The sequence below is a fragment of the Protomyctophum parallelum genome, assembly GCF_964188405.1.
Source record: "Protomyctophum parallelum genome assembly, chromosome: 2".
Classification (NCBI taxonomy): domain Eukaryota; kingdom Metazoa; phylum Chordata; class Actinopteri; order Myctophiformes; family Myctophidae; genus Protomyctophum; species Protomyctophum parallelum.
Genome location: NC_139699.1, coordinates 32,554,015 through 32,569,357, shown reverse-complemented (window position 1 = coordinate 32,569,357; position 15,343 = coordinate 32,554,015). Strand labels below are relative to the sequence as shown.

The following is a 15,343-nucleotide window of genomic DNA, read 5'->3' as shown; positions in this document are numbered from 1 at the left end:
CACACACACACACACACACACACACACACACACACACACACACACACACACACACACACACACACACACACACACACACACACACACACACACACACACACTCCCCCCCCCCCCCCACTGGGAGCAGCTTACGCAGAGGATCAGAGCCGGTTGGGGGCAGCATTAGACAGGTGAGGTCAGAGGAAGCTCATCCTACTGCATTGATCTCCAATGATCTGCTGCTGCAGGCCAAATGCCAGTCAGCGATACCAAGCTTCAGCCCCCTCTACTAGTCCAGGGCAGCAGAGGGTAAGATAAGATAAGATGCCGATAAAACTCTCAGTGACACTGGGGGATTTTAGCAGGCAAGAATGGGTTGGAATCAGATTTTGTTTAATTGATGAATTGAGTACACAGGACCCCAATGGAAACAAGCCATATAGTGCTTTCTTGGGTATAAAAACCACAGAGCTTGTATTGAACTGTACTCTCCTGTCTCCTTGTCTTTGCAAACTATTAATAAAGTATTCAATCAATCAATCAAAAGCCAGGTATGTTTGCACAATATACAATAAATGAGTTTCCTGCAGCGGGTGTGCAATGTAAGAATGTATATTTCACTCTCCTCCTCGTCATTTCCCAGTGGTGTCCACAGGAGATGAAACCACACTCCACACTTTGATCTGGTCTACCAAAAAAAGCAGTTGGTTGGTTACAGCAGCATGCGTGCTAACAAAGACCAGACTATTTTGTTAATTTTAGAATTGATCTTTATCTTCTTTTCTTTTCTTTTTTTTTTACACATTACTCGCTAAGTTGAAATCATGGCTAATTGTGGACTACTAACCCATCCTGATAAGATATGAAACTGACCTCAAACATATAAAAGGTGCCCTTGTGGCTTAACTGCAGAGGTACCGTATAGAAGACAAATCTCTGCCTTTCATTTCTCAGATCTGCCGTTCTCCACACTGCCTCCCATGGTAACAAAGGCTATAGCCTTGGAAGGGAATGTGAAAACTATTGACGTTCTCTCTCCATTAGGGCCAGATCTGTAAGAGAACAGAACAACAACACAAAGATCCTCAATTCTTCTTCGCTGGTAATGAGAGAGGAATATTTCTCCCTTTTTCTGAGCGGGAGAAAGCAGAAGGCACTAAAAGCAAAAATAATTAGAAAAAGCTGACATTATCTGACAGGGTGGAAAAGCATATAAATACCATATTACACTAAAGGGAAAAAACAACAACTTTTCTGTAAAAAGTAACACTTTGCACTAGGCTTTTCACAAGCAGTAAGACTCCCATCTGCCTCGCCGTCTAAAGACCTTTTGTTGCATTTACCTGAAAAGCATCCTCTAATAATACCTCTCCTTGGCCTCTGTGCTCTAACATACCACTTTGTCTGGGGGATGCTTTCATGCTTTTCACTTCATCCCCAGTCTGAATGCAGGGGTGATTAACAGGTGTGCTGACACTGCCCTCAGCCCTATAATACACCCCCCCCCCCCCCCCCACACACACACACACACACACACACACACACACACACACCCCTTTGGCTTACACAGGATAATGGGAGACACACAGCCATCTTCCACTTTGGCCCACATCGATTGCCCATTATGACCACCTTACAACGAACATTTGGCCCTCACTTAACAAACTCAAGAATGGAGATGTGCATGCAGACACACACAAATATAATATAACTAAAAACACATACAGTGTATACAAAGACACAGTGCACGTGCGCACACACATGTGCGCACACACACACGTGCACACACACACGTGCACACACACACACACACACACACACACACACACACACACACACACACACACACACACACACACACACACACACACACACACACACACACACACACACACACACACACACACACACACACACACACACACACACACACACACACACACACACACACACACACACAGGCACAGGCAGCACTCCAGTGGTGCAGCTACAGTATCTGTCTTGATGGATGGAGGGGAGGGATAGAAGTGCTGAGTCCGAGTGACGGAGCCAGCTGAGATATCAGTTGTGACAGCGGATTGTGGACGAGTTCTAATATTTTTGCTTTTCTACAGCAGACATGCAGCTGTGAGCTCTGTTGTTTTGTTGGTAGTTCTCCAACTTAAGTACTAATCCATTCCTGGCTGATTGTTTTCATATCATATACAAGCCTACTGTACGTGGGTTTTGCGGTCACCGTCACTCGTGTAGGTGCAGTGGGCAGTGGTGGCACTGGCAGCATTCAATTCAAGACAGATTTTCTAAAAGCATATGCCTCATATGCTCATACGCTCAATGGGGACAATTACAGTGTGTAAATACTTTTACTATTGGTGAGTTTATTACTGTAGTTTGTTCAACAAGTTAGATTGGAGACGTATCGTCGTGTCGTCCGGTACAGTAAAGTATAGCAGGAGTCCCTCCTCACTCTGCCCAATATTATCCAGTTTGGTGACAGTCAAACTACAGTAGCTCTTGCCGTGATTTCATGTTTCTTATTCATCTTCCTTCATGCTTATCCAACAAAAGTGCAGGCGTGCGGCATTATTAAAAACAAACGGCTATGCCGCGCAATCATAGTTATAATAGTCGCGATGGAGTGAAGTAGTTGATCATCTGATTCATAGCCTGCTAGCTAGCAAGCCAAGTATGTAATTATAACCTCCTAGCTTGTAGCTCCTTCTAAAGACCAAAGGAACTGTGGTTGTAACTTGAATTGAATTGAATGAAAAACATTGCATCGTTCATTCCTCCTCCCCGCTCCAGTCTCCACTCTCCAACTGAACAAACATTGTGAACAACATAACATGCTATGCTGCGCCGTACAAAGGTCTTGCGCATCAAAAATAGCAGATCTACAAGCTCACAACGCGTCCATCCGTGAGTCATTGTGGACTTACTTGCAACTTTGATTGACTTGTAACAGCTGATGTGAATTTCGGCCAAACAGAGCAGCATTCAGAGTAATCTAGTAAGAGCGGCGACACTAGCATTTACTCCCATTGTAACAATGGAATGCGGAAGTGCTCATTTTATCTCAATGGGATAGTTCCAATGTTTGGAACTATGGGCTATAGTATAGCACTATAGCCCATAGGCACCCGCTTTGCGGTGAGATCAAAGCGTGTCGCCACTCTCTTACTATTCCACTCGGCCTGCATTCACCGGCTCTGTTTTGCAGTTAATCCTTCACTCGCTGGCCATTTCAGAACACAGTGTTTTAATGCTTGATTGGATGGAAAAAATATCATATTTTACCGCCGAATAATCGACTATAAACAGACTATCAAAAATCACATTTGGTTAATGCCCTAGTGCTCGGATAAATTAGTGTGTGTGTGTGTGTGTGTGTGTGAGTGTGTGTGAAGTATTCATTCATTATGGGAATCGGTGCAGTAGATACAAACCACCAGAATCTGTACGCTGTAGCCAGGAGGATCAAGTGTTGCAAGACGGGCTGTTGGAAATGAACACACACGCAGCCCAGAACTCCCAGGCAGGCACAGCCATCGAGTTGGGGCCAGAGGGAAGGTCGAGGGTTAACTAGCCCAGAGAGTGAGGTCGCGGGGGTTAAACTGGACACTTACCCTGTGTGGTGGGGTCATTGTGTACACACGTATGTGCGATGCATGCATCCAAGTGTATGTGTGTGTTTTTTGTGTGTGTGTTAAGCAGCTTTAAATTACCCAGCCAGTCGTTGAACTTCTTAACCTCGGAGGGTAGGCCGAGCTCAGTGAAGTCACCCGTGTGCAAAAGCACGTCACCATAGGGCATCTGGATGCCGTCCGTACGGGAGTGCGTGTCGGATACGCACACAAACCGTGTGTGACCCGCTGGCTTAGAAGTGTCATATGGAATGGGGTCCACCCTGAGAGAGAGAGAGAGAGAGAGAGAGAGAGAGAGAACAGAACAATTTTTCAATTTCATATACTGTGTTCAATATTGCTTCTGTATAATAAGCATGGCAGTTAAGTAATGGAATTGAGCTGCAACGCAGAGGCCAGTTAAAAGGGGCACTTCACAGAGAGTGTGAAGTGTCGCTATAGGGAAAAACACGTGGTGTGGAAAAAGTTAAAAAGTTAGGAACAGTGATGCTGCACGTTATTCGCCATGCTTTTCCGATGCATTAATATAATATATAAGGACACAGTAAACGCACTGCTGAACTGTCCAGCCAGGTAATCAATCTATTTTTACACTGACAATGCTACATTGTGTACAACAAATATGTGCATTAAATAATAATAACATTACAGAGCTAACGCAGTTAGACGGGCAACAAAGTTTGACACTGGTCTGCAGCATGATTGTCTCTGGTATGATTTCAGGGTGTGCACTTTACATAAGCAATCTTTGAAGTGTACACAATATTGTTAATCATTCGTCATATAACAGTCAGTGTAATAAGATTTAAAAAACAAACACACACTTTGTTGGGGACCCACTTGAATGACCACCTGTGCGTCCTGGGGAGCAGTTCAACACCACTGTGTGTATGAGCATGAGGGGTTGTATGATTTGTCATTTTATTATTATTATTACTAATATTATTTTGGTCAGCAGTTGACCAAGCTCATCTCTCCCTCTCCAGGCAATGTGACTTTGTCTTGTGTGTACATTTATCCAACTCAGAGTTGTGCTTCAGATGCATTTTTCTAGCTGAGAGCTAATGGCATACAGTAGATATTTGATGGAGCCCACACACCACAGGTACAAGAAAGACGTTATTTATTGAGAATCCTGACATACATTCACTCACTCATTTTAGAGTGTCTTATTATAATAGTAAAGTAATTAAGATTAAATGTAATTAGTATTATGGACCATTGGTTAGTTAGCTTCTTTTTTTATACTTTTTGACCCACAAAAAAAAAAGAAGAGAATCCATGTGCTTGTCGACAGAGATGAACAGCATAAAGTCAAATTTTCCAGAAATAAAGCCTCAATCTAGGACGTCGCAATTCTTAAAAATGGGATTAATGGGAAAAAATATTGTAATTATTTCTAGGATACAATTCATCATCAATATAGAAAATCACACAAAAGGAATGTTAATACATCGGAGAAAATGTATATTGGGAACTAAGTGGGGAAAATACCAGTAACATTGTTTATGCTGTGTATTATGGTCCGCAAAATCACAAAAAAGAAAAGACACTGAAAAAAATGCTTTTTTAGCAGTGATTACTAGCAGATACGGCTGAAAAGAAAGCATGTTTAATACCAGGCTCATTCACTGTGGCAACACACAGCCTAACAAGACAGTGAATTAAAGTCTTTTCAGTCCATTCTGTAAAGAAATAAATCACTTAGACCCAAGTCTGGCTCGGGGAGCCTTTTATTCTTTGTCTCTTCTCTTCAATGCAAGCATGTCTAAAAGCTAAGAAAAATACACACAGTTTTGTCCGACTGAAAAGGAGATTAAAAAAAATGTCTGTAATTGAAGTCGGTGATGTGCCATCCCGTTACCCCCCACAAAGCACTATGCCACTCACTGCTGAGCCATTATTTAATTAGAGGGGGTGTCTCTGCAGACAACAACGAACCAGTCTCTCAGACTTGAGACACACACACACAAAACAGCACCATATACAGGGCAGGCCGAACAACCCCACAAATATGCACAATCTTGTGCGCACACACACACACAAAACGCAACAAACTAAATTTAAAGATTTGGGAGACGAGGAGGCGTCATTAGAGAAGTGCGGGACAGGCAGACAAAAGAGAACAACTTGCGGCAAATAATCATGCCAAAATGGAAAACGGCAACATTTCTTCACAAATAAGCCTCCCTATAATGCAATGCCGTGCACAATTTAAAAGATGAGTCAGGCTTTACATTATAAACCACTTGCAGGTTGTGCTCTTTTCATCGGGACCTTCCTGGTCATCTTGCGCATACAAGAGATGAGCAGCCGTCGCTCATAAATGGTAAATGGTGCATTTATATAGCGCCTTTATCCAAGGCGCTTTACAGAGATTGTGCATTACATTCACCCATTCACACACACATTCATACACAGATGGCAATCGGAAACCATGCAAGGCACCAACTAGCACATCGGGAGCAATTAGGGGTTCAGTGTCTTGCTCAAGGACACTTCGACAGTAACTCTGCGGGAGCCCGGGTTCGAACTGGCAACCTTACGGTTACCATCCAGGCACTCTACCCCTGAGCCACCGCCGCCCCATTTCTACGGGAGCCCACACACAGGAAGACAGCGACAACAGTGGGGAATGAGATTTAGGGGCAGCAGAGCTAAGCACAAGTGCACAGCACAATTAGAATAGAATTCTCCCAAACTCCACCCTAACTCTCAGAATTGGCCACAGACACGCCAGGTGTGCAATATGCACATCTGATGAACAACGTATGCAAAATAGGTGCCGAATGAATCCAAAGCATTCACGGGGAGCAAGATTTTGCACAGAACGTGCAAATGTATGCATGCCATAAGTCTGACAGGGATTCTAACAGGATATGCAAAAACATATACAGTGTATACACAGGCGACAAGCCGCGACATGCATTTATATATATATATATATATATATATATATATATATATATATATATATATATATATATATACAGAATGTGCATAGTCTGAGATTTTTTGTGATTGTTGTGAGAAGCTGGTGCCGTCACTGCAGGGAGGCTAAGGAAGTAGGCTCTAAGATAACATAGGCCAAAACGGAATGTTAAGCAGCCACAAATTTGAGGTATTTTGCCAGAAATAAGATGCTTTATTTTGCATATAATTGTAATCTCAGTCATACAGTATGCCCCCATACTTGGTAAACTCTCCAAAACTGCAATTACTTAAGTTAAAATCATAGAACTGGATTCTTCACTATCCAGCTGAATGTATCATTGAATAAAAATAAATCGACACTTTCTCTCACATTTGTTCTCAATGTATCATCTAGAACTGTGTTGCTGGTAGAGCGGGCCGACTGCTGGGATTTGGACCTTAAATTCAGATTTGGATAGCTCACCTTTACATCTTATTTATTCATGTTATGTTTGTTTTGTGTTCATGCAACACACAGTGTGGTGTATTATGTTCATAGTTTATGCAACAGGCCAACACATAACTGTAGTTGGGCACTATAAATACATTAGTTTGGGGCTGGAACTTTGTCATGACCTACTTATTTGGCAGTGTACAGATTAACCTTAAATCTTTTTAAGTGTCAATATGAACATTAAGTTTCTGGGCTTTGACGAAAATTACAGTTTCAGTGTCAAAACATGTCATTCGTTCCAGAAATGTGACTTTGTTTAAAATTAGTTCAAAATGCTTTTTAACTAAGGAAGAAATTGGACAGGTAAAAGAAAATGCTTAAAATTCCACCCACTCTACTCTTTCATTGTTCACGTGTCTTCAAGTGTCTCTACCTCAGAATCAGGTGTCATCCCATAATAAGTAACACAGCTATTCCAGCTTTTTGAAGCAGAGTGCGCCCTCCATAATCAACCCCCATTAGGATGAATGGAGGGGACCTGCCATTAGACTGGCAAGCCATAAAATAACATTTTGGTTGAATTTTGACATGGACATATATTCAAACTGTAAAGTTATAATAAAGTAAAGAAGACGTATAAGTGATGTACACTTAAGTATGCAACATTGAAACATTACTTTGCTGCAGAATTTTGCCAGCAGGAGTTAATGGGGGTATTAATAAAAACTCATTCCAAGCTTTATAGTCTATATTAACATATATTGACTGCCGGTGTTTACAGTTACCTTTGAGTCGTCTAAGCGTCATAATTGTAGCTCCTTATGATGAAAATCCGGCTGAAAATAGTTCCACCGGCCCAGGCCGTAGCGTAACGGTCTGGGCACCGGACTGGTGATCCAGTCGCGGTGTGCCGCGGGTTCGACTCCCGGACCCGACACGGCCTTTACCGCATGTCATCCCCCATCTCTCTCCCGTTTCCTGTCAGCCTACTTTCTATCCCTTAAAAAATCAATAAAGGCGTAAGCCACAAAAAAATATCTTAAAAAAAAAAAAAAAAAAAGAAAATAGTTCCACCGACTGTTATTAAGCCGACACAAAAGCCACTTCCGCGATCCGACTCACAGACAAAGACCAAAGCGAGCTAAGATTGTCCATACCCTCTCGTTCACTTTGCATTGGAGTCAGTTTCACAGAAGCCCTTGCAAGCCAGTTATAGGCAGATTTCCGGTTACGTCATCATAACGCGTCAGCAACGTCACGATGTCTGCGACAAAGCCGGATTTTTATAATAATAAAACAACGGCAAATTAAACATATAAAACAAATAGCGGGTTTAGCCTATTTAGCATGGAAAGACGATGGAATAAATGTCATGTATGGTGGGTTATGCAATGTGTTAAGCACTTAAATTAAAAAAAACTCTCATAGCATATATGACTTATAAGACTATGCCTTGTGCTTCAGACAAAACATTGTGCAGGAAATTTAATTTATACACAATGTTAAAATGTGAAATTACAGGTGAGGTGAATTGCTATTGCAGTTTTGCACTGTTTAGAGCCTTGTCTTGAGTTATAAATGTTATTAGTTATTAGTAAAAGCCCATGTATGTGATGCATTAGAAACATGAAAAAAATTGTTATATAATCTTCCCATAACACTGTATAATTATAGTTAAAACAAGCACTCAATATTATTCATTAATGATTTACAACAATAATCATAAAACGTTAAAAGCATTTTACTTTTTTTAATTTTAGCAATTACTTAATTATACAGTCAAGTATCATACTTCATAAATGCTGGACAATCACTGAAATTTTCTTTACAGGGATCTATATGTTGCGGCTTGCAGACCACTGTGACCACCAGACAGTGGGTTGGGTCCCAACTTAGGTTCCCGGACCAATTTCTATGGGGCACGCCGCAAAGAAAAATCACACCATGTGAACCGAGTGGTGCAACTCCCCTCTCCCCCCCCCCCCCCCCCCCTCTTCTCTCCTCTCTCTCTCTCTCTCTCTCTCTCTCTCTCATTAGCAGGCAACAGTGCAGCACTAATACTATCTCTCTCTCTCCGTTTCTGGCACAACAGCGCCCCTGCTGGTACGGTAGTCATAGTGGTGCTCATGAACCAACACGTACATAGGCACATAGGTGAACACGGACATTGCTGTTCCTTGGAGTGGTTGCACCACTCAAAAAACAAAACTATATGTCTTAAGGCTGTCAAACTTATTGCATTAATTCATTTAGTTCATTAATTGCGTTCAAATATTTAACGCAATTAACGCATTGTGACTGCCCGAAATGGTCCCCGAGCCGTCTGTTCATGACACCCGTCACTCAACCCTGTCAACCGCCTGAGCGAGAGCATGATCAGTGTTGGACCTGGGTGTGTGGACGAGGAAGTCAGTTCCTCGATTTTCACCGTGTTAGTTCACTGCGTTTAGTCCGATAAAGTAGCGTAGTCTCGGGCTTGTTGAAGACAACTTCCCCACAGAGCTGCTATTTTGAAGATGCGATTAATCTGATTAAAATTTGTAATAATTTGACAGCCCTAATATTCCTTTCTTTCTCCATAAATATATATATATATTGTAGACTATTGTAGACTATTTTCACTAGTTTGGGTTGTGTTAATTTGGCAAACAATTTCTATTTTGTGTCTCGAGCTAAAACATTTGGGAACAACTGCAGACCACTGCCTACCTCCTTGTGTTCCACAAATTCAAATACAAAGAAGTCTTGTTGTAAACTAAAAGGGACAGCAGCTGTTGATGTTGTAAAATGTCAGACTGATGAAAGAAAATGAAGGATTAATTGAACAAAAACATTTAAATATTGGCCATCACTGCTCATTTGCTGGGTATTTAGGATTAACTAAATATATGAATTCAAAACACTATTATTTCAAAGATGTATTTTGAGCTGAGAAAATAAACTTTAAGCCTTTTCCTCAAGGCTTTCCTTTCAGTATCACATTTCTAAGAATCACCTAGAACTTAAACGTAGAAATAAGCTGTAGTCACCAAACTGTTTGGTAAATCTATGCAAATGAGGTGTAATGTTACAAAGACAAAAAGCGGCATTGAGTCACATATTTAATACAGTGGCCAAATCCAAGCACTGCCAAACAAATATCGAATGACCTACAACACACTCGAGTAAAACAAATATATATCATCTCAAAGAATCTATTATATATTGATATCTGAGATAAAATACTATATTAGGGGATGAAATGCCCCTTTAAAAATATTGACACAAAATTAAATGAAAACAATAGCAGCAGAGAATGCGATGCGATTTTTTATTGAGCCGGTGCAATAAATACGTCTCTGTCCGCTAAACACATACACACACAGGGTTCTTCAGGGTAGCAGATTAGATTGGCTGTACGGAGGTCCCAGACATCACACAGCCTTAAAGGATTCGACAGTTCTAGTTATAGAGGAGAGAGTGAGAGACGGAGGCTGCCTGCCCCACACACACACACACACACACACACACAGCACACACACACACACACACACACACACACACACACACACACACACACACACACAAGTTATGATATGCTAACAAGTTCTCACAAATTGCATTTGGATGTTTGCTCAGAGGAATCATGCATCTCATTCTCTCGCTCTTGCACACAAAAATAAACCCAGGAGAAAAACAAGCTCCATCTTTTCTTGCCTTTGAGATTTAATCCAGCCTAAGAATGAAAGTAAATACCTGCAGCCCCTATCAATTAGAGCAGGTTTAGCCCGGGAACCAATACACAATAATATATTGTGAGGCGCGTGCAGTGCACACACACACACACACACTGTAACAATACAGAGGTTCATCAGCAACGTGTACAGGTTGTGTACTCTGTGCTCTGCATTATGTGCAGCGCACGCCTCTGATCTCCTGTGGAAGATTTTTTAATAAAAAGAGTATAACAGCAGCGCTGTGGAAAGGAAACCGGTAAAGAACAGAAGTCCAGCGAGAGTGCACCAGGGTTTGTGTTAACAACATGTTAGTGTTGCAGCAGCATAACAGCGGAAACACTGGCATGCATGAAGACCGCGGTGATTTAAAAGGAGATGGACAGACAGACAGAGAGAGAACGAGAGGGGGATAAAATGCTAATATGCTGAAAGAGCACGAGAGCACAGACTAAAGTCCCCCAAGACATCATAGACATCACAGGATCATGACGACCATGGCGCCGGAGGAAACATCCACAAGACTGCGGCGATCTTAGATATGATTTATACTTTCGATCTACAACAAGGCATAAATCGGGCTTTAGAAGGTTGGATTGTGTCTTAGCGTGAACGATTCTATGATTGTTTAACTATAAAGAAAACGAATAACGAAATCAACATATGGAAAGTCTTTGGGCTTTTCTTTGTCCAGACATGCGAGTGCATTGAAAGATCCGACAGGTAAACATGGTAGAAATACTAAATACCGAGCAGCTAGAAAAAGAAATGGCTGGAACATTGTGGCTGGAAAGCGGGCCGGGTTATTGAATACATGTGTCACAAAGAACAGGGGAAGAGAGAGAGAGAGGGAGAGAGGGAGGGGGAGTTGGGGAGAAAGGGAGGGAGGGCTCTCTGATATTTCGTTTGACCGCACACTTGGCTCTGTGGCCTTTTAGAAAAACATGCAAGTAAATTGGGTCAGAGTTCAATGCAGACTTTGCGCTCCCAGACTTGACACTTCGCTCACGGCAGATAAAGGAGGTCACAGCCTCTGTCGTTTCCTATGACTAGGCACATACTTTCTTTCTTCAGGGGGAAAAAAAGGAAGCTACATAATCCTTTCAACTGATTACAACACTATGTTCCATGTAGATCATGATGCTGCAAAATACATGGTGAGAAAAAAGAAAAACCCATTATAATTAAAACAGCTGCTATATTTAGCATTGTGTCATTTCTAAATGCATCCAATGAATTAACTTGCTGTGTTTCATTCCAGGGCTAAAAGGTGAATGTAATATTGTAATGCACATAATGAGTGTACACATTAACAGAACCACCTGCTCAAGCCGAGAAGGTGCCAGGTGAATCTGGCTCCATGCTACAGTCCCTAGTTGATTTGGCCTGACTGTTAAATTAACTTCAGTAAGGTTTAACATTATTCATTTAGCACAGGTGAGGTCGGACGCCCCAAGGGGTTTATAAATAGGGCTTGTAATACCGTCGCGTGGTGCAATCTATTGAATGACTCCACAGTCTAGACTCAGACACCTAGTAAACATTCCAGCACAGAGCTAGTTTCAATGTCACAGGTTCAAATCCATACCACAATTTCTGACAGACTGAGACCGTCATCACACTTTACTCTCACTTTCGTTTCTCTCTCTCAATTTGTTTGTTTTTATAAAATGTAATTCGTTTTGACCCATCACCGTCTGTATAGACACAATTGATTATGCGATTACAATGCGTCCCTTTGGGTTATGGAGAACGATGTTGCTTGGATTTGGACTCGCAGCTCCAAGTGATGGAAACATTGTTGCTCGTCAGTGACCCTGGGGTAGGGAGGCCAGAGGACTCGTCAGTGACACTGGGGTAGGGAGGCCAGAGGACTCGTCAGTGACACTGGGGTAGGGAGGCGTCAGTGACACTGGGGTAGGGAGGCGTCAGTGACACTGGGGTAGGGAGGCCGGAGGACTCGTCAGTGACACTGGGGTAGGGAGGCCAGAGGACTCGTCAGTGACACTGGGGTAGGGAGGCCGGAGGACTCGTCAGTGACACTGGGGTAGGGAGGCGTCAGTGACACTGGGGTAGGGAGGCCGGAGGACTCGTCAGTGACACTGGGGTAGGGACTCGTCAGTGACACTGGGATAGGGAGGCGTCAGTGACACTGGGGTAGGGACTCGTCAGTGACACTGGGGTAGGGACTCGTCAGCGACACTGGGGTAGGGAGGTGTCAGTGACACTGGGATAGGGAGTTGTCAGTGACACTGGGGTAGGGAGGTGTCAGTGACACTGGGGTAGGGAGGTGTCAGTGACACTGGGATAGGGAGTTGTCAGTGACACTGGGGTAGGGAGGTGTCAGTGACACTGGGGTAGGGAGGTGTCAGTGACACTGGGGTAGGGACTCGTCAGTGACACTGGGGTAGGGAGGAAAAACTCAATGTCAAATATAGTAGTCTAACACTGTCATTGCAAGAATGCAGTGTGTGTGTGTGTGTGTGTGTGTGTGTGTGTGTGTGTGTGTGTGTGTGTGTGTGTGTGTGTGTGTGTGTGTGTGTGTGTGTGTGTGTGAGAGCGAGAGAGATACGGAACAAGAGATAGAGATACGGAGAGAGAGCCCAAGAGAGTGAGTGAATTAAGTTGCAACTTAATTGCTCAAAAACAACAATGACAGTAAACGTGTACAACTCAGCTGGTTATTATCTGAATGTGAATAATAAAAAACTAAAATACACCCACACACTGTTAATCTGCTCAGTACAAGAGGCCTCTATACTGGCCCTCTCGCTTCAAAACTTGTTCCGCTGCCCCTGTTGCTTGTAAAAACACCACAAACCAATGACACTAGTGGCTGAATGCTACTCAATAGTCAATACATCTTTAAAATCTCCGATTTAACCATATTTCTGTTGTCCTTTTCTGTCACTCTACATCATAGTAGTCTGATTTCCGGTTAAATTTAGGTTTATTTATGCCAGGCATGTTTATAGTTTCAATGTACGGTCCTACGGATAGTCTACTGTTAGACGGTTGAGAGGTTCTTAGTTTACTTGTGATCCTATATTCTATGCACTATTACCTTGTGTTTTCTTTTTTGCTAATTAAATCCCTCTGGATTAAGAGCATCTGCTAAATGCCTAAATTGTAATTGTAAATTTGGTGAGATCACTGTTGATACATAGGGTGTAGCAATTCCCTCTCTTAGTTCACCAGGGATTAATGGGGTCAACAACCTCTGAGCAGCCCACTTGTCTGGAACACAAGCAGTGTCAATCACAGACAGAGAGGTGGAGCCAGGCGGAGAGCATCGATGGGGCAGTATAGAGCGTCGCAGTCCCGCCTCCTTTCATGACGACGCCAGGCCCAGGAAATGATTCCCAATGCATTTTTCCCATAGGCATTTCAAAACGTATTTATTTAAAGACCTTTTAAGCGTCGTACGAAGCCAACTCTTGTCGTGACAAATCATGACAATACACACAATATTTTGGACCAAACAAATAATTACTTACAAAAAGTGTTAAAACCTGCCGAATTTTTCTACTTTCTACTTTCTACTTTGTTTGGCCTGAAAAATTGTGTTTGTTGTCATGATTTGTCAATTGTCACGACAAGAGTTGGCTTTGTCCGCGGCGTAAACGTCTTTAAATAAATACTTTCTGAAAAGTCTATGAGGAAAATGAACGGGGATTTCTTTTCCGGGTCTCTCGAGGGGGCGGGACTGCGACGCTCTATAGGGTTGTCCATCTATTCTACCTGCAGTCAACTTCTCCAGCAGGGAGTAGACACCATAATCACATACACTCCTTCCTTATCCCTCTGTCCTTCACCCTCTGTCCTTCTCATTGTTAATCAAGTCCTGTTGTAGGGTAGTGGTTCTGTGCTAATGATTTCTGGTCAATAGCCCGCTAACACTGAGCCCCTCCTCTCCCTAAAACCTTTAGGGTCAAAGGGCAAGCGAAGTAAGATAGTCTGCTAATCAACTGGCGTCTGCAAGCCATGTACAGTGTCGTCAGACACCTGTCTGTTGGGCCCGAGAACAGAAACACATCAGGAAGATTTGTACAGCCCGTTTCCACTGTTTTCTGGATTTCACAATATTCAGGCCATGGAATGCTTAAAACCTTAAAAATTATTATACACTAACTTCCATTGTGTATTACATTTTCTTAATTCATTGACGTCCTGGAAATGACGTAGCTCATATGGGCTGTGATCTGGCGTTATGCCACCTTCTTCCAATCGCCCATCGTCTGCCCGAAAATCACAGATGGACGATATATTCGTGCTATAAAAGCAATGTGAGAACAGCTCACAGCGGGTTGCGTGTCAAAAAAAAGGCATATCAGGGTAAGAAGAACGTGACAGCACGTTCACGTTGACAGCAAAATAACAGATTACAGACGGAGATGAAGTGAAGTTGAATCAGACACCATGGCTGGTGTTGTTGTTAGCTTAGCCTGTTGCTAACGCTTTGACACCCCCCCCCCCCCCCCCCCCCCGACTTCATGAGTCGCGCATTGAAGCACTTCAGTTGTGATGAGACACGAGACAGCAGTTTGCATTCTGGTGCGACTGTATATTATTAAACTGGGTCCAGAGTGTAAACAGCATGTACAGTAGCCTCAGTCCTAGCCTTAAAACTTCCCTGATGC

The 15,343-nt window shown here is 42.7% G+C and overlaps 1 protein-coding gene across 1 annotated transcript in view; it reads right to left on the bottom strand.

Annotated features, from left to right (window-relative positions):
* mpped2a (metallophosphoesterase domain containing 2a) overlaps positions 1 to 15,343 on the bottom strand; it is an 85,167-nt gene that overhangs the window by 57,368 nt on the left and 12,456 nt on the right. Inside the window, exon 3 of the mRNA XM_083759559.1 lies at positions 3,705 to 3,886. Within this exon, the coding sequence (XP_083615685.1) occupies positions 3,705 to 3,886 (182 nt within the window). The remainder of the gene's footprint in view (positions 1 to 3,704; positions 3,887 to 15,343) is intronic.